The sequence below is a fragment of the Ostrea edulis genome, chromosome 7 (genome assembly GCF_947568905.1).
Source record: "Ostrea edulis chromosome 7, xbOstEdul1.1, whole genome shotgun sequence".
Classification (NCBI taxonomy): Eukaryota; Metazoa; Mollusca; class Bivalvia; order Ostreida; family Ostreidae; genus Ostrea; species Ostrea edulis.
Window position 1 is genome coordinate 85,414,833 of NC_079170.1, and position 21,353 is coordinate 85,436,185.

The window sequence follows — 21,353 nt, forward strand, 5'->3', positions numbered from 1 at the left end:
GCAGATTCTAAATTGTTAAAATCATGGCCCCCGGGGGTCGGATGGGGCCACAATAGGGGGTCAAAGTTGTTTTGTTTTTTTTTGTTTTTTTTTTATATAGTGCAGATTCAAGTTCGTTAAAATCATGGACCCCGGGGATTGAATGGGGCCTCAAGGGGGGCATCAAAGTTTTACATACAAATTTATAGGAAAAATCTTTTAAAATCTTCTTCTCAAGAACCACTGAGCCAGAAAAGCTGAGATTTATATGAAAGCTTCCTGATATAGTGCAGATTATAAATTGCTAAGATCATGGCCCCCGGGGGTCGGATGGGGCCACAATAGGGGGTCAAAGTTTTACATACAAATATATAGGGAAAATCTTTAAAAATCTTCTTCTCAAGAACCACTGAGCCAGAAAAGCTGAGATTTATATGAAAGCTTCCTTATATAATGCAGATTCTAAATTGTTAAAATCATGGCCCCCGGGGGTCGGATGGGGCCACAATAGGGGATCAAAGTTTTACATACAAATATATAGGGAAAATCTTTAAAAATCTTCTTCTCAAGAACCACAGAGCCAGAAAAGCTGAGATTTATATGAAAGCTTCCTTATATAATGCAAATTCTAAATTGTTAAAATCATGGCCCCTGGGGGTCGGATGGGGCCACAATAGGGGATCAAAGTTTTACATACAAATATATAGGGAAAATCTTTAAAAATCTTCTTCTCAAGAACCACAGAGCCAGAATAGCTGAGATTTATATGAAAGCTTCCTTATATGATGCAGATTCTAAATTGTTAAAATCATGGCCCCCGGGGGTCGGATGGGGCCACAATAGGGGGTCAAAGTTGTTTGGGTTTTTTTTGTTTTTTTTTTTATATAGTGCAGATTCAAGTTCGTTAAAATCATGGACCCCGGGGATTGAATGGGGCCTCAAGGGGGGCATCAAAGTTTTACATACAAATTTATAGGAAAAATCTTTTAAAATCTTCTTCTCAAGAACCACTGAGCCAGAAAAGCTGAGATTTATATGAAAGCTTCCTGATATAGTGCAGATTATAAATTGCTAAGATCATGGCCCCCGGGGGTCGGATGGGGCCACAATAGGGGGTCAAAGTTTTACATACAAATATATAGGAAAAATCTTTAAAAATCTTCTTCCCAGAACCACTAATCCAGAAAAGCTGAGATTTATATGAAAGCTTTCTGATATAGTTCAGATTCAGGTTTGTTGAAATCATGCCCCCCCCCCCCCCCTGGGGTAGGATGGGGCCACAATAGGGGATCAAAGTTTTACATACAAATATATCGGGAAAATCTTTAAAAATCTTCTTCTCAAGAACCATTGGGCCAAAGAAGTTCATATTTACATGAAAGCTTTCTGACATAGTGTAGATTCAAGTTTGCAAAAACCATGGCCTCCAGGGTTAGGTTTAGGGCCATAATAGGGACTACGGTTTTACATGCAAATAGATATGGAAAATCTTCTGATATGGACCAAGGTCACTCAGGTGAGCGATGTGGCCCATGGGCCTCTTGTTTTTTTTTTTAGCAATACAGAGAATGTGAAGTGATTTTTATTTATGGGAGAACTTAAACTTTGTGTCATTTTATTAATTTCACTTTATTAAAATGACAGAAAATAGTAAACATGACTACACAGAAGACATATTTCAAGCACTATAAAATCTGTAAAATCCTGGAGCTTCAGACTCCCTGCCTCGTACAGTTGTGTCCCCCTCCGCAATTTCTGGATCCGCCCCTGAATATGGTGTTAAACACCATACAATCAACCTATGCTGCTAGGAAAGAATTGGTGCCTTAAAGGTGAAAAAAGAAAAACAACAGATATAGAGAATTTTAAATCCACGGTAGATATAACAGCTGAACTGCACTTGCTTGTAAAAACAAAATTGCGCCAAATTCTTTTGACTGATCTGCAAACCAGAGTTTCAAGGTGGAGACAAGAGAAAGGAAAGGACTGTTGTCTTCAAAATTATCAATATACACTGTATGTATAAATAAATATAATATACACTGTATGTATAAATAAACATAATATACACTGTATGTATAAATAAACATAATATACAATGTATGTATAAATAAACATAATATACACTGTATGTATAAATAAACATAATATACACTGTATGTATAAATAAACATAATATACACTGTATGTATAAATAAACATAATATACACTGTATGTATAAATAAACATAATATACACTGTATGTATAAATAAACATAATATACACTGTATGTATAAATAAACATAATATACACTGTATGTATAAATAAACATAATATACACTGTATGTATAAATAAACATAATATACAATGTATGTATAAATAAACATAATATACAATGTATGTATAAATAAACATAATAGTAATACGTTTAAGAGGTAGCAGAAGAATAATTACGAAGAACAACAGATAATCTCAAAAATATGCGAAATAAAAACACAGAGATTTCTAAATATTTTCATATCTTGAGTTGACAATAAATTAGAGAACTTAAGAACATTTGGTCTTTTATAAAAATTTAAAAAAAAATGTCCATGTATTTTTCCTTAATTGTGAAAAAGTTGGACACTGTAAAATAAAATGGAATTCATCTCCTATTTCTCCTTTATTACAAAATGTACATAGTCTTTCATTCAGGGGAATACCATACCATCTTCCTGTCTCTAAGGGTAAACGGTGATTTGAAGTGCCAAATTTCATTAATAATTTTCTTAATTTTACAGGCAAAGTAAGTACACATTTTTCTAAACCAAAATAATGTTTAAAAAGTTTATAAACCTGGCCCTTAGAAGAGTCATCAACATCAGAAGACCACTTCTGAATAAATTGATCTTTCAAAATCAGATTAACTGTTGTAGATAACCATTTAACATTTACGCAATAACCTTGCTCATTCCAAATATTTGAAAGTCCACACATGTTTAAAAAATTTTGAACACAGTCAATCCAAGGGTTTTTATACCCAACTTTATCATACTGGGTACAAAAATATCTATAAACAATATTAACAATTTTATTTTCTGAGTATAACAATTTTGCCCAGTATGTAATCATTCTTGAATAAACCTTGATATATATAAGGAAAACGCCCAGATTCTCCATATATCATATAACTAGGAGTTGAGCTTTTCAAATTAAAAACAAAGTGATATACCACTTCAGACAATAATTATTCCAAATTATGAACGATATTCATGGATGATACAGTTGTATAATCATGTTAATGAGGGGGGGGGGGGGGGGCATATATATCTTTATAGAATATCTAGTGCTCAGTCATTCAAAAACTTACTTTGTTAAACACCACTCTGATTCCACGCACAAGTACTCTGAAGTTGAAGTAAAAAATATGCTAGAGTTCCTCATTGACAATATCTTCGTGGTCTTTGGTGATCAGATCTTCAAACAGTCTGTTGGAATTTCCATGGGCATGAATTGTGCTTCTTTGTTAGCTGACCTATTTCTATATTCATATGAAGCAGAATTTATTCAAAAACTTTTACGCGAGAAGAAAAAATCTCGCTGTGGCCTTAATTCGACATTTAGATATATCGATGACGTTTTGTCTATTAACAATAATAGCTTTCATTCATATGTCGATTTGATATATCCCTGCGAGCTCGAAATAAAGGACACCACAGAGTTGTCCACTTCTGCTTCATACTTAGATATTTTATTGAAAGTAGACATTAACGGCAACTGACAACTCAAAACGGGATGATTTCAGCTTCTCCATCGTCAACTTCCCATATCTATGAAGCAATATTCCATTATCACCTGCATATGGTGTTTATATATCTCAACTGATTCGATATGCAAGAGCTTGTTCTGTGTATAGTCAGTTTTTAAATCGAGGTAAGCTACTGACAAACAAGTTGATGGTACAGGGGTTTCAACAGTCTCGATTGAAGTCAGCATTTCGCAAATTCTATGGTCGTTATAACGATCTAGTTCGTCAATACAACCTCGCATTGGGTCAAATGCTGTCTGACGTGTTTCATACCGATTGTTAAGCCGTTCTTGGCACACTGATTTTGACTGCGGATAACTCCATTTACCTGATCAGGATATAGGGCTCACGGTGGGTGTGACCGGTCAACAGGGAATGCTTACTCCTCCTAGACACCTGATCCCACCTCTGGTGTGTCCAGGGGTCCATGTTTGCCCAACTATCCATTTTGTATTGCTTATAGGAGTTATGAGATTGATCACTGTTCGTTATCTTCACCTTGCATAGAATAAAAAGGAAAAATCTAATCTAGGTCCAGTGTCTGAGATGATGCATGATAATACAACGAGGACGAAATTTCATCAAAATTTGTAAACTCAAACGTGTGTGGAATTGCATGCCTGGATTGGTAATAATTGTTTAAAATGTGTTTTCTGTGTTACATCAACGTATAAAATGAGTTGTCGGTAATTATCGTAGTATCTCAAAATGAAAGTGTATCATTTTTCAGCTATTTCACAGTGCATAAATACCCACGTTCTTAGAGTCACTGAATGGAAGGGAACCCGCGTTCTAGTGTATCATAACTCGCGGTCCTTTGTATAGAATTATAAATTATGAGCTATAAACCTCAAGTTGATTACTTATATTTTAATGCATTATTTATTTATAGATTGGTGGGAGTACATGGATATTAAAATCAGAGCCCATTCTCCTTCAGGAGATGTAGTTGAATAAAGTGAAAAACTCGTCGATTTGAATTTTCTCCGAAACTTCTGATACTAAAACTGTCGTGTGTATCAAATATCCACTTATAACACCAAATATTTGGCTACAAAAAAGCACGATTATTAGTATTCTCTTTATTGCTTTTAAAAGACATATGTCTTATCACATCAGTTTAATATGTATACTTAGAAAAAATGGCGGTGTACACATTCAAACAACGGAGAAGAACTTTTAAAGAAGGTTTTCTCGCAATTTTGAAAAGTGCAAGACATAAATATTTCCCTAAATTTCAACGTTCCTGTACATTATGAACACTTAATAATTGTACAAATTTGAAAACAGATGGTTTTTTCCAATTATACATTTTGATGTATTTATGACGAAATTCCTCGTAATGAGGGCAAATTAATACAAAGTGGTATTCGTCCTCTTAAGTCATTTTTACAACATTCACATAGTCTATTTTCTTTAAGTATATTGTTATGGCGACCTGTTTCAATTTCAAGATTGTGAGAAGATAGTCTGATTCGAGAAATGTGCCTTTTATACATATTAGTTATAGGTTTATAAAGGTAACACTGTAAAGAAAAGTGATCAATAACGTGTTTGTAAATAATGTCGATTATTTTATTTTCGTTTCAAAATCAATCTCTAGCTTATTCCGCTTAGTAGCATGTATTGATGATGGCCGGTATGATGAAGAACACACATGTTACATCGTAAATTAATAAAGTATAACTTATAGTTAGCACAGCCAATCCCTTAATGAATTGTCTAACCTAATTTGTCCTACACTTCCTTTTCCGGCATCATCGACAATCATCAGCAGTCAAAATTGCCAAAAAAATGTTCAACTTAAACTTTGAACAAACACATCAGCCAACCTCTGTTTTATGATAGAAATGTTCAACTAAACTTTGAACAAACACATCAGCCAACCTCTGTTTTATGATAAAAATGTTCAACTAAACTTTGAACAAACACATCAGCCAACCTCTGTTTTATGATAGAAATGTTCAGCTAAACTTTGAACAAACACATCAGTCAACCTCTGTTTTATGATAGAAATGTTCAGCTAAACTTTGAACAAACACATCAGCCAACCTCTGTTTTATGATAGAAATGTTCAGCTAAACTTTGAACAAACACATCAGACAACCTCTGTTTTATGATAGAAATGTTCAGCTAAACTTTGAACAAACACATCAGCCAACCTCTGTTTTATGATAGAAATGTTCAGCTAAACTTTGAACAAACACATCAGTCAACCTCTGTTTTATGATAGAAATGTTCAACTAAACTTTGAACAAACACATCAGCCAACCTCTGTTTTATGATAAAAATGTTCAACTAAACTTTGAACAAACACATCAGCCAACCTCTGTTTTATGATAGAAATGTTCAGCTAAACTTTGAACAAACACATCAGTCAAACTCTGTTTTATGATAGGGAAAAAAATGCACTTTAGAAGTTGCATTCTCCTGATCACAAAATATATCCTAACCCTATATCGTACAATTTTTGTTTAATGCAATAAGCCCAATTTTAGCTACAATTTTTCATTCTATCACAGTTATAATATAACTCATCGTAACAATTTCTAATTATACAATTTTCAATACACAACACTTTTAACCAACATTTGAGCCAATCTGACTAAAGTACAGACCTATATTATTACATATGTAATAATATAGGTCTGTACTTTAGTCAGATTGCATTTGAGCATTCTGAAGAATCGAATGATTTTCATAGGAAACTTCCCAGTTTCAAAATACACCGAAACAGAATTTATGTTTTTTTCGCACACCTAAAACAGATTTTATAAACTCTAGATAACTGTATCTTTTCTACATCTCTGGTATTATGGCTTCCCCATACTTCACAACCATAATTCAGAATACTTGCTAGATGTGTCAAAAAGTTTCAGTGTTTCTGTGTTAAGGCACATATACTTAACTTTTGATTTTAATGACAACATATACGTGTCTACCTTGACAGGCTAATTGTTTTTGTGCACAATTGTAGTTACCGTTAAACGGACTGATTCACGATTTCCCCCAAAATTTTGTTTTTCACTTTTAATGATCAAAAACTACGTCTAATGTGTTGAAAAGATTTCATATAAAAATTAAGGTTATACATTATCACAGAAGCTCATTTTAGAGAATTTATATTAATTTGTTTTGTAAACAAAGATTGCAGTATGTTATTGTTTAGGAAATTTTCAAAGGAAATGGAAATTGATCTAGGTTTATTATATATTTAACATTTCAAGCACTATTTGGGTAAAATGTGTCCCCTAAAAGTTAAAATGTGTGACTATATAAAATTAAGATGTTTTATATTACAAAATTAATATTTCACTGGTTTGTTTGTATACATTAAAAGACTCGAGTCTTTATTTACATAACACAGATTTAAAGCTAAAATATTGTTTTTATTCCTGCATTCAGAAGGTCAAAATTTTGGCTGTCAATATAAAATGAGTTATATTTTTAATGTTTACCATCAAAAATGAAAAATATTTTTATCAAAAATTGTGAACCAGTCCTTTTAAAGTTAAATAAAACACCAGGGTATACAAATTTATCAACAACTTCAATTGGCTGACCATTCATATTCTATTTTTCTGTATTTTTAATTTTACCCCCGTTCCTAAAAATATTTTTTTTTATCAACATTAACAGTTAGATCCCAGTCAGTTGTATATTCATTTAATCCATCTAACATATTTTGAAGTTCATGTACGTTTCGGGTAAAAATGACCACATCACCTGCATACATCGAAATATACAAGTTTAGTTCTCGCAAATGTAATGGCACAATATCGTGTTTTAAAAATTCTACTTCAAAATCATTCACATATAACGAAAAAAGGATGTGAGATATCATTTCTCCTTGCAATAGTCCAACGTTACTTCTAAAAACAATTCTGACATCATACCTGCAGATTTAACACTAGATATCATGCTTTGATCCATAACCCGAAAAATGCGTAGTAATTTACCTCTAATACCATACGTGCTGAGCTTTTTTCCAGAATGTAGTTCGATCAACAGTGTCAAATGCTTTCTTGAAGTCTATGAAACAACAATTTAATAATTTTTTTTAGAACGCGTCATATTAATAATTGAGGATAGATAAAAATAGCTTCTGTTGTACCTATTTGAGGTTGAAACCCAAATTGAGCATCAGTTATTATATCATCGTTGTAAGACCACTGTACAAATCTTTGGTTTAAAATCGAAGTAAATAACATACAAACACAACTCACTAAACGAGTACCTCTGTAATTATTAGGATCTGACGTATCAAACTTTTTATGCATTGGAACAATTATGGATTCTGACCATGCATAAGGAAAATGCCTATTCATCGCCAAGATGATCGTTCAGATTTATTTATGTGAACATCGCATACTACTCTGATGTAGATTTAGAGTGGAGACTGCCCAGTACGAGCCCTGCTACACTGTAGATTTATAGTGGAGACTGCCCAGTACGAGCCCTGCTACACTGTAGATTTAGAGTGGAGACTGCCCAGTACGAGCCCTGCTACACTGTAGATTTAGAGTGGAGACTGACCAGTACGAGCCCTGCTACACTGTAGATTTAGAGTGGAGACTGCCCAGTACGAGCCCTGCTACACTGTAGATTTAGAGTGGAGACTGCCCAGTACGAGCCCTGCTACACTGTAGATTTAGAGTGGAGACTGCCCAGTACGAGCCCTGCTACACTGTAGATTTAGAGTGGAGACTGACCAGTACGAGCCCTGCTACACTGTAGATTTAGAGTGGAGACTGCCCAGTACGAGCCCTGCTACACTAGGTTTGTTGCGGCGAGGCCACCCTCGGATCCCCTGGAAATGGGGATGGGTCTTCTTGAAGATCCGGGGATGGTTAGGTCCTCCAACAAAAGGTGGTGAATAATCTCATGTAGTGAGGAAATAAAGAATGAATGCCCACAGATCCCCACAGTATAGTCGGGGGAAGGGCATCGCATACACTCTCTGTTAGTGAATATCATGTACTCATCCCAAAACGGCATTTACATCTTTGACACGGTTCTTAGTGTCCGAATACCCGGCGTGATCAATGTTCACTGTGAACGTACAACGGTGGACGCTGATTGTTAACGATTAGGAGTTTACTCAGGTGTCTAAATATCAACTTCATGTTGTCAAAACGAATACTATTCACAATGTTTCGAGAATCGCATGCATCATCTCTTTGTGTATCAAATGTGTTAACAACAAAATCTATTTTTAATTCTGACAATATTGTCACGTTAAGAAAATGAAGTAAATTCTTAAAAGCTATCCATCATACTCTGTCCCCTCTATAATGACTTTGTTTATATTGCTGCGGTTTGTACATATGTATATATTATGAGCACATCGTATTGTATATTTGTATGAATACTTATTCTCTCAATACATTTGTCTTATTGGTAAGGAGAATAAAGAATTGTATTGTATTTAAGGCTTTAAATCACTCTATAATTTACAAATTGGCATCTCTTGAATTGTTTATAAAAGAAAATTGCATATCAGAGATTGTGTCAGGACTTGCATTTCTTCATTTCCTGCAACAACAACAAAAAAAAAACAACAACAAAAACAACAAAAAAAGAACAGAAAAACACAAATAAAAACATACATCTGAATTAATTGAATCCCACAAATCATTATGATTATAATATTTCTCAGAAGGCCTATGGTTTTTCCAAAATGACCCTCTTAGATATTCCTTTTAGGCTATGTTCCCAGAAATGTTGGTCGTTGTTTTATTGATTTTGCATATGGTAATGATTAAAATGGGACGACATTATTGCTGTAGGTGACATACGAGGCGGACTTATGTCACCACGAAAAATTGGTATTTCTCGGAACATCTTTTCCTGGCAAAACGCGACCACTAAGTCACAATGTTGCTAACTGTTTCATTTAAAACACACGTAAAGTAGTTTTAGGCATGAAATGAATTAATTTTGCTGAAAAATATAAAAGTTTAGAAACATGTGATGTGTCCTTTAACTTATTATAGTAAACATGAAAAGAACTCCTATACTTTGTACAGCATTTCCTATAAGTTAGACAAGGGAAATGGGCATCACTGAAAATGGTTAAACTGTATAAAAGATACATGTGCCTTAATTAGGACTGGTAGTATCCAGATTTGAAATGATTAACATGTAGATGTTCATTTTCATTAAAAGGTCATTGTATGACTTGGAAAGGTCAATTATATAACTCTAAATGTTCTAATTATATGATGTCAAAGACAACTTCTGAAAATTATCTAATTACCACAAGATTTGACATTGTATAGCTTTCGTCGCTTTAGATGTAATTGAAACTGGCAGGTTTTTAAGCATTGATACATGTAGTCACAGTCTATATGCTTTTAAAAATATATGTGAATTTGAATTTTAAGTAGTATAATTTCACATTTTATTAGAACTTTTGATATCATTTAAGAACACTTTCTGTTATTTCAACAATTGAAAAGCATCCAATTCATGAGTAAAAGGAAAAATCAAATCTACCAGAAATAATATGACGACTCCCCACATTATTAGTCTAGTAAAATTGTTTGATTTACATTTAAATGATGGCCATTGCACACTGCAATAAAAACAATTTCATGCAGCCCTAACTAGAATACCGGTTATTGGGGAGGGGTATGTTTGGTTTCTTCGTTTTGGGATATAAGGTGAGAGCAAAGCTGAAACGACATCTCAACCGAAAAGGAAAAACACAGTGACATGTAATCACCACCATGTAATATGCATGGACATTATTATTACCCTATAAATATTCCACAAAAATGACTTTAATCTACAAACGATCAAATATTGTTGCATTTAAATATTTTTCCTATGACTCTTCTTTTCTACTAATATTGTGACTTTTGTCCCTGTGCCTTTTTCCCCGTGCCTTTTTTTTCCGGTTACATTTTTCCCCCGATTACCAAACGAATATATGGATAAATTTACATTTTGTAACAAACAATAAGTAGATGATGAATTCTGATATCTGTTAACCCGGACTTACTTTTTCTCCAGAAAGGTGTAAATTCTTGTCCAAATAATATTAGCTATATAATGAATTAATGTATTTTGAAATATATTTACTGTGATAAGCCATGCCAAATTCATTAGGATAATAATGTTGATATTCATATGATATCATATTCCTGTTGTCTTTATTACTGTTCATTATTGAATACACTTTTTTGTACTACATGTACTAGGCTCCATGTGGGGCCGCTTAGTGAAACAAACGTTTCAAAAGTTTTGTAAAGTAGTGATTTTTTAAGACATTTTCTCCGAGATTTACCCGTGGTTAATTTACTTCTGGTGTTTAGGTAATTATCGACTTCTAAGTAAAACAAAATATCCAAACTTGTTTTGCGGTAGATAATAGGGGCGGATACGCTTGGTACTATATACACACCCAATTCGGGTGCTCATTTGACGCTAGGCCGATTCCAATAGTCCGGGCGTGATCTATGGTCGCATCTGTCATTGAGAGGCGGTATGTGTTTGATGTTTGTCCGGATGATTTGAGTACTACACGCAGGTGTCAACTCAAAATTTTATAATTAGTGACGACACCATGGGTATTCGCTGAACCCGCGATTTTGACAAGAGTGTGAACAATCGTGGCAGATTAATTATGATTAATAGGGAATTGAGTAGTGAAACTCATTGTTTAAATCTTGTACAAACATCTTTAGATACCCCATATATATAGCCGTAACAAAACAGAAGTTCTAAAAGTCTTTAGTTGTGCTGCTGGCTGCAATAGAAGCTACGAGAGTTCTACAAGATTTCCGAAGTTCCGAAATTCTATATAGCTGTGATTTTGACTGCAATCGTAGAATCTACAAGAATACTATAACACTATGGTATGTTTTTCTTTATATATTGATAATATAAGATCTGCTAAAGGGACTGATTAACGCTTCCATCCTCACCCCCTCAATTTTTTCCTCATTTTTATTGCTCAAAATTTACTGTTTAATGTGTTTAGAAGATTTCACAAAAACTTAAGGTTATACATTATCACAGAAGCTCATTTCTGAGAGTTTATTGTTTGTTTTGTAAACAGAGATTGCGGTATATTATATACATGTACGAGATGGTATTGATCTAAATTTATTATATGCATCACATTTCCATCATTCTTTGGGTAACGTGTCATTTTTAAAATGTTAATTATGACTGCAAAATTAACATGCGTTATAAAGGGTACTACTAAACAGAGTAAAAAATTCATAATTTAAGGTAATTCCACACCCTTCTAGAATTATGGGTTCATTCTTATATTTGATTGTTGATTCTTCAAATAATAGATCTTAGTAACAAATAAAAGTGATAAAATAAGTATGTTGCGGTATTAACAAATTTTTTATCAATTAGCACATTATATATACTGTTATCAACGTCAGAAAATTGCAATTTTCCTTAAACAGCATTATCAAAATTTCACAAAAACTGGTTAAAACGATATAATAGTATTCATAGCAATTTCATGAAACCGTTTAAAAAAAAAATATGCAAAATGTTTGTGAAAAATCTATCGCATAATGGACTTAATAAGGGATTCTATGAAAACAGAGTTATCGCCCTTGGATTCAATATTTTCAAACATATGATTGGCTATTCATATATAACTTAGACATTTGATATATTTTATGGTTAACAAGATTTATTACAAAAAACTATTGAAAAAGACTCCAACAACATTTATTTTCCCGTTATGCATAAATCTTGATAATTCTAATGATATATATTACAATTGTTTTGATTGGACAAAAATAAAGCTGAACGAGAGTTTACACATCAATAAATGTATTCATGTGCACCTGACAACAAATAACATAGTGCGGGGTAACTATTTCAATTGTTGAAATTGTTGATGCAGTGAATGAATTGGTATTATAGGAATCAAAGATTCTTTTTGAAGAATTTATCGATGTGTAAGCTCCGGATATTTTAGCACACACACCCCCCCACCACTAAACTTTTCAAATTTAAGGTAAATCGTGATATCTTGTTTAGAAAAATGTACTAAACGATAAAAGAAGCAATAATGTCTTTCACTCCCTGAGAAATAAATGACAAAATATTGTTTTCTTGAATTTCTACATTGTATATTGGAATAACTTAATTTTTTCAACAAAAAAAAGAACCCTTAAAATTTGCGTCATTTCATTAATTTCACCATATAAAAAAATGATAGGAAGCAGTACAAATGACTAAATAGAAGATATATTCCAAGCCCTATAAAATCTGTAACATCCAGGAGGTTCCGGGGGTTCATTTTCGCAAACCACGGGTTATTGTTTCATTCTATTTCTATGTAACAATAACCCGTGGTTTGAGACGATGCCGGGGGCTTCGCTGTAGATCCCCTGCCTCATAAAGTGACACCTCTCGTAACCGCTATTCTTGGATCCGCCCTGTAACGCTTAAATAAACATTTCTTTATAATATTTGTCAATAGTATCAGTTTTTAGCGAGCAGACCAAATGTTTTATGCCAACTTGATTCCGATTATCATTATTTTGTTTTGTGAAAGTAATGAGCGACAAATTACATCAATAATTAATTCTATCTATGAGTGATAGTTCATCGGGTTAAATAAATTCATGATCTTTGATTTTCTTGTTATCTTTCCCTTTTTTATGTTTGATTTATTCTTCTTTACCTCCTCCCCCATTTTGTTATTTATTCATTTTTCTTTAGTTTATTTTGTTTTTAGAAATAAGATAGAACATGATCTTGGAAATTTAAATATCATGCGCTAATATTTATATGTACTTGTAGTCGATTGCTAAACGGTTGGTCGCGGGTTTGAGTCTAGCAGGGGTTTTTAATTTAATTTTCAAATTACTTTCGACTAAAACTGCATTTTATGTTTTGTCTAAATAAAGTAAATTTGAAAGTTTTCAATTTCGAAATATTGTGGTGCATATCCTCCACTTTTCATCCATTATCAATTTTTTCTGGTGTAGCATACCCCCTTAACTGCTAACGTTATATAAACATAATACCGATGAAATGAAACAAAAGCCCCATGGGTCACAACGCTCACCTGAGCCGCCTTATTTATATATAGAGGAACACTAACACAGAAAGATTAAACACCTTTGGATTTGGTATGTAACAATGGCCCAACAATATACATTGTACAAAACAAATTATAAGAAAAAAAATAATTTCATTGAAACTGGAAATATGTAATGACCTGGGGTGATAGTTTAGATGTCCATGGCGGTTCTTGAAAAAAGTATCTTTAAAGTAATGTTCCCATACATCCCCGTGCGAATTTTAAGGTGTTTAATGTTTAACGACCATATTTCATATATATAGTAGATGGAAGGTGTTGGTTTTTTTTTTTTTTTTTGTAATCATGGTATTATTCTTAACTTCACCTAGAATTTTATATTGAAGTCCATGTTTTATCAAATTATTTTTAAAATAAATTACATTTTCATTCAAATCTCTTAGCGAAAAGTTACATGTATACAATTTCTTTCTATGAAAATATGAAACAAAATTGATCATTTACTGCACACATTAAATTTATTTTTTAGATTTTACTTATTATTTTTAAAAAGAGCAGATAACTATTCAAAAAGGTCTCATGCACAAAAAGGTCAACTTTCAATCATGTACCGGTCATGTGCATTTGATTCACTTCAATTTTATCATTATTTAACAATAAACGTTTTGATCAAATCATTCAAAATTTCATTATCCGTACGCCAATCATTGAATACCTTTTAAGCCTAGTCTCGCTTTGGTTCTCAAAGTTGCTATAAACAAATATAATTAATCTACAAGTGCACCACCTCGTGGTTCTTGAGAAGATTTTTCCTATTTATTTCCATGTGATTTAAAAAATAAAGTTGTATATAAATATGTAATTGAATTGAATTGTTGAAAAGAAAAAAAAATATTTCTACATGTTTATACTTTTTCTATAGATCTATTTCTCAAGAACTTGTCGTCTATTAGTTACATGTAAAATCAATACGGGAAGTGAAGTTAGCAAAGAATGCATGGGCAAGCGAGGAATTTTCACTCACATTTAGTCTTCACCAGCTCACATGGCGACGTCACATTGCCGGTGAAGGACTGCAAAATTTAGGCCTATACTCGGCGTTTACGGCCTTTGAGCAGGGAGGGATCTTTATCGTGCAACACCTGCTGTGCCACGGGATCTCAGATTTAACGGTCCCATCCGATATCAGTATCTTGAAAACTCTTAGTTTGACAAACATCAAACTTGATACACAGGTACATCCTAAGAAGTAGATGGCCCCTATCGATATTTTTGCCGCATACTTCTCATTTGCTACTGCTAATTAAAATCTCTTTCTGTTCTCTTTTTCAGGCCACAAGTAGTCAAAAAGCTATGTAAGTATAAAATAGACATTTAAAACATTCTATAAGTAGAGTTAGTCAATGAAGATATACTTTCAATAATTGATCAATCGTACAGTGAAGATAATTATATACTATAACTTTTTCGTACAGTGAAGACAATTATATACTATAAAGTTTTCGTACAGTGAAGATAATTATATACTATAACTTTTTCGTACAGTGAAGATAATTATATACTATAACTTTTTCGTACACAGTGAAGATATCAGTGTACATGTACTGTATATATATTCCTCGTATTACGCAAGTATAAATAATCTGTGAAATATTCATTCAACATCAATTTACGCACGCAGAGATTTTTTTATTTCTATATGTATGCATTAGTAATACAGGTGGGAAGATTTCACACCACAGGCTTATTGTGAATGAATGCAGCTAATATTATCTTACTTGTAATTGTACTGCTAAGTCAGAATCTTTAGAGGATTTGTCGATCAGTTCTCGTTTGAGTTCCTGATTTCGAGTCGGAGTTTGAAGAAAGTTCATTCGGTGCATTATTTACTCATTCTGTTAAATTTGTTGTTTGTAGGACCCCCATTGCCAGGTGGATAGCGGCTTATTTGGAAGAAATGTCCAAGGAGCAGGTCTGAAATATTATGTTAACTTTCATAAAAAATCTTGTAGTAAATTTTCTTTTAATGAGAAGATACTATCGTTTGATGAGACAAATTCAGATTCTACCAGTCCTGGTTTTCCTCATTGATCATTAAATATTATTGAATTTTCAAAATTTCTCTGCACACACAATTTTCATTAACAATATCATCAGATGATGCAAATAATTGTTTTCTTTATCCATGCTGAATGAAATAATCTAAGTTAAAAAAAAAACCATGGATATAAAAATAAATATTATACTTTTATTCGTAGGAAAGACCTTACCCTGCAACAGAATGTGAGGACTTAGTAAGAGCAAAAGAATGGAGGCAAGAAATTATCGACGAAATCTCCAGGAAGATGGAGCAGATTCAGAATGGTATGTAGAGATAAAGATTGAGAAATGGTCTATATAACATGTTTCATTGTAATGTGAATCATTGTAATGTGAATATTGTGAAACATTGTAATGTGAATCATTGTAATGTGAAACATTGTAGTGTGAATTATGTGAAACATTGTAATGCGAGGCATTGAAAAGTCAATCGGGGCTTTTGATAAGTAAGCGTTTTAGTGATTAATTTGAAATTTGAAGCAGCTAAATGCAGACTCGGGGACAATCTAATTAAAATTAGATGTTGGATCCGCTCGCATACTCGTTTGTGTAGCGAGTATGCAAGCGGATCTAACATCTAATTTAAATTAGATTGACTCGAGGAGCAAGCTTTATGGGGTAGAGGATTGGCACCAAATTGAAAGTCCTGATTACCGTGTTAACGATCTTGGATTTAGAGATTGTGAATGTAGTTTTTTATGCATATGCTTAGACTAGATAGACGTGTTTGCCCACTGTAGTGAAATTTCTGTTGTACTTTTTAGCTGGTCTTGGAGAATTCAAGCTGATAGATCTGAACGATCAGATTAACATACTTCTACTTGAGAAGGGAGAATGGGATGAACAGATCCAGATCCTTGGGGGTCCTGATTACAAGGTGAGTTGTTTCGTTTACTTTGTAAGTATAGAGAATGTGTAAACGTAGATACTAGCGGGAAATATTCTACCTATCATTCACAATTTAAAAATAACATGATCCACCAGTGGTAGAGCGTTTGCTTCGTAACCAGTTGGGGGGGGGGGGGGGTCGAGCCCAGCTGGTGCCAGGACCCCGTTAGATATAAGTATTGGTTAGTCCTTCATCAAGCGCTCGACATTTAGAAGTGAGAGTCACGGGTCTCTCGGATATGAACACACTAAAACAAAAGTTTTACTTAGTAATTCATATTTACTTAAATTTGTATATGTAAGCAATGACAAATTACTTGGTTTTTACTTACGGTATACTACTGATTACTAACTATTACAAAAATATTTTAAAATTGTAATATTTAATTATTTTACTTAAAACAATAAATTATTTACTGCATCAAGGAGAATTCAGAGCAGCTGAAGTACATTTACTTTATTTATTATGTTACTGGTAGTCTGATCACTATATACTATAATGATATAAAACAGATAAAGGTATCAGAATTTAATTCCTATATCATTTATTTCATTATTTCACATTCATACTTATAATTGCAATTGTTTTATTGTTAAAAAATATTTGCAACAAAATGTGTTTGTGAAACACAAATGCCCGCGATAATGGCCAATTCCTAAGATGGCCAAGGTCACAAGGACAAATATCTTGGTACCAGTAGAAAGATCGTGTCACAAGAAATGCTCATGTGCAATATGAAAGCTCTGATATTTACCATTATGACAAATGTCAATTTTTTTTAAAAAAGTAGTTCAAATGTCAAGGTCAAAAGGTTTTGTACCCATGAAAAGGTCTTGTCACAAGGAATACTCATGTGAAATACCAAAGTTCTAGCACTTACTGTTCCAACGTTATTAGCAGGGTTAAAGTTTCAGACAGGATGACAGAAGGACAAAACAATTATTATCCTTAAGAATAATATTAGTCAATTTCATTGGTCGAGGGCTGGTCACGTGGAGGGAGACAATTCGTGATGTCTCCCTCACGCGCAGGGTGACAACTGTGTTGTCTCCCTTTAGAAGATAACTTTTAATGGCAGAAGTGAGAAAAGCTCTATACTAAAAATAATTAAAAATTTTGCGGGATCGTTAATCTTAATCGTTAAACTTTGGCGTCACATTAACAGTCACAAATAACAAAACATAATTTTTTAATGGAAAGTACAGATGTAGATCAAATAATGCACTTTGATATCAAATAATAGATAGTGAAAATAGTTAACTTATAAGTATTGGTCCCGTGTCGCGGCAGGCGTTGGTACGTTAAAGAACTCTCGCTGTGTTGGCCGTAAGTGCGAAGCATATGTCATTTATGGTACTTCACCTACAACTGGTGACGTCTCAATATGAGTGAAAAATCTTCAACGGGACGTGAAACCAACCAACCATGATCAACCAAAAATATTGAAATATTTAGTAATAGAATATTAATCTATCGGGAGGCTAGGAAGATATGAATTTCTTTCTAAGTGCAAAGCAGATGTAAATACTATAGTATTATTCATGTTAAGTGAGAACAAACTTTTTATAAATGCATAAATTTGCTTGTATCTCTAATTTGATTTAATTTTTGCTTTTAATTAGGAAATTGGACCCAAGATGATGAAACTTGAGTGGAAAGAAGTTCCCGGAAACGAAAGATATAAATATTTTGGTGCCACTAAAGATCTCCCTGGCATCAGGGAATTATTTCAACAAGAAGGTAAGAATTTGTCTCAGACAAAGAAACCCACAATGCTGTATATTCATTCTTATGTCTTCCCACTTCCGAGGGGGGTAATTATTTTTGTACTTTCTGTCCGATAACATCTTGTGAACGCTTCTCCTCCTACAGGGCTAATTTTGACATCGTTTAACAGTGTTTCGTTCCCATCGGTAGATGTGCATAGTCTTGGAACACAAGGACCCAATTATATTTCTAAAAGTTACAGTGGATCTAAGAGGGGTGGAGGATGTAAAATAGTTTGTGAACACTTCTCCTATATACCGTTGTTTATCCAATAGATTTGGCACGTTGCAGATGTGTATATTGTCTGGACAGGTGGATCCAATCGTTAGCCTTAAAGTTATAGTGGATCTAAGAGGGGTGGCGGGTATAGAATAGCTTGTGAACACTTCTCCTCCTACATATATATATATACAGGATGTAATATTTTCCTACAATTTACATTGGATCAAAGAGTAGTGTTTATAGTATTTTTTCATTTTCCTATATCTACTTGACATTAATTTTGATTTGGTTACTATTTTGCAGGATCCCCTCCTTGCAAGAAGAGACGACTCAGGCTGTTTATCGATGCTGATTACTGCGGTTGTAAGAATGAAGGTGATTATCCCATTGTTTCCTTGGAAGAGGAGATGCCATTCAGAAAAAAAAACAAAATATATATTTTATAAGAATATCTACTTAACATCTCATTTGTGTACTATTTTGCAGCACCCCCTCCTCTCAAGAAGAGACTACTCAGGCTGACGAATGATGTAGATGATGATTGCCATGGTTGTAAGGATGAAGGCATTGGTCTCATTGTTGCTAAGGAAGAGGAGATGGAGGAGAGAGGTAATTCTATATAAGAGCTTGGTATATTAAATGTTTAAAGATATACATTTAACATAAAAAAAACCATTTAACTCACTCCACCTGTTTGTGATCTGCAACATCAAGGGAAATGATTTGCATGATGTTTGATAAATATTAAGTTTGTTTTTGTATATTTTTCAGATATGAAAGAACTGGTAAAAAGAGAGGACACCATTGCTTGAAGGGAAGTTCCTGAGGACACAGCAATTGAGGAGGAGGAGGAAGTGGAAGAGGTGGAGAAAATAGAGGAAGATGTTGAGGAGGAGGAGGAAGTAGATGTGGTGGAGGAGGAAAAACCATATTATACCAGGATGCATGCATTTGTTAATGTGAGTGTAGAGATGTATGTATGTAGCTGCAAGCTGATGCTATAAAAGGAATTATAACGTAGCCATGCTCTGCTTTTAGCATCATTTGATTAAGACTAGCCACTTGTTTTAAAAGTGATTTATTTATTTATTCATTATTTGGGGGGTCACACTCTCTCTGTGGGAGTTTTATGTTATTCCTTCGTAAGAGTAGTCTCCTATCTATGGAACGCCGTATCTGTCTAATGTTAAGTTATTAAATTATATGATGTGTTTTCATAATTATTTATCATGGATTCATATTTATATGCTGTGGTTTTATAATCATATGCTGTGGTTACATGCTATGCCTTTGATATTATGTGCTGTTGATATTCAAATATGTGCTGTAATTTTTTTTATTATATAGTATTGACTTTTAATTACATGGCGTGGATCTATTACCGAGTACTATGTGCAGTTCTCATATCATATGCTGCTGATCTCATATCATAAGCAGTTCTGATATCGTATGGTGTAGATTTTTAATTTTGTGCTGTGGATCTGTTATATCCTGTTATTTTTTTACCATTACATAGTGGTTTCGTGTTTATATGAAATGGTTTAACATTTATATGATGTGTCATAATTATGTGGTTTGCCATTAAGATGTCTTTCATTATGAGGTTCGTCATTATAGTATATTTACGACAACCGGAAAATGTTCCTCATTATTACTACATCATAGCTTCATTGTATTGTTACATCGTATAGTGGTTACTTCATTGATTACTTCTAATGTCAAATCCTTTGTCCAACTTAATTTGATGTATTGTTGCATTGTATGATAGTGATATTTTATGCTGAATTTGATCCATTGATGCTTCATTTTTGCTTCATTGATGTTTAAAATTTAAAAAATGAGAGATAATTCCAGTTCATTTTGTCGTTGTGCGTATCATCACTCAAAATATACAATCTGAACAAACATTTATTTTTTTATTTTATACTTTTGTATTACAACATGACTGTGCATCAAACTTGAGCATGGGAATAAAACAATATCATCTTAATAATTGTAGTTTTGTATTACTATGGAATCAGGATCAAGGGAAATTAAAACATCCATAAGCAATGCACTGAAACAGCATATCACCGGTGTGATTTTTTTTTATATGCCCGTCTTTTGATGGTTGTATTTTTGTTTGTTCATTCTTCTGTTAGATTTTATGTGTCTGGACCACACCTTTCACACTGCGAGACTTGGGGCTATCAATCCTGGTCAGCTGATGCATCTTTAGGGGGTGTTGTGTCGTGACTCAAAGACAGGTCTGACCTCCTTCTGGAATTTTATCGTGTTTGTACCCGGATCATACTTTGTATCTTGAAACTGACAGGTCTCGTAGAACCGTCAAAAACTTGGCCAGTTGATGTGTGTCTTGGGTGGTAGTGGTATCACAAGCCAGAGAGTACATTGAGGTCATTGCGGCCTCGTTTTGGAATTTTACGGCTAATACATATTCAAATTGTGCCTGGATCATATCATGAGGCTTAGGACCATCAGACTTGATCAGTTGATGCATCTTAGGGGGTGTACACCATTACCCAAAAGTAGGTCACTGCGGTCTTATTTTGGAATTTAAACATAATCACTGATAGCTCGTGGCGATTTTTCTTTTTAG

The 21,353-nt window shown here is 33.5% G+C and overlaps 2 protein-coding genes across 2 annotated transcripts in view; both read left to right on the plus strand.

The window, feature by feature from the left end:
• LOC125653998 (serine/threonine-protein phosphatase 6 regulatory ankyrin repeat subunit B-like) overlaps nt 1-21,353 on the plus strand; it is a 1,068,599-nt gene that overhangs the window by 206,711 nt on the left and 840,535 nt on the right. The window lies entirely within an intron of this gene.
• LOC125654490 (pre-mRNA-splicing factor ISY1 homolog) lies at nt 15,734-20,961 on the plus strand. The gene is made up of 8 exons (XM_048884452.2): nt 15,734-15,748; nt 16,035-16,140; nt 16,641-16,753; nt 18,388-18,505; nt 19,058-19,117; nt 19,241-19,363; nt 19,574-19,713; nt 20,896-20,961. Exons 1-8 carry the CDS (start codon nt 15,734-15,736, stop codon nt 20,959-20,961), a joined length of 741 nt encoding a protein of 246 aa, XP_048740409.2.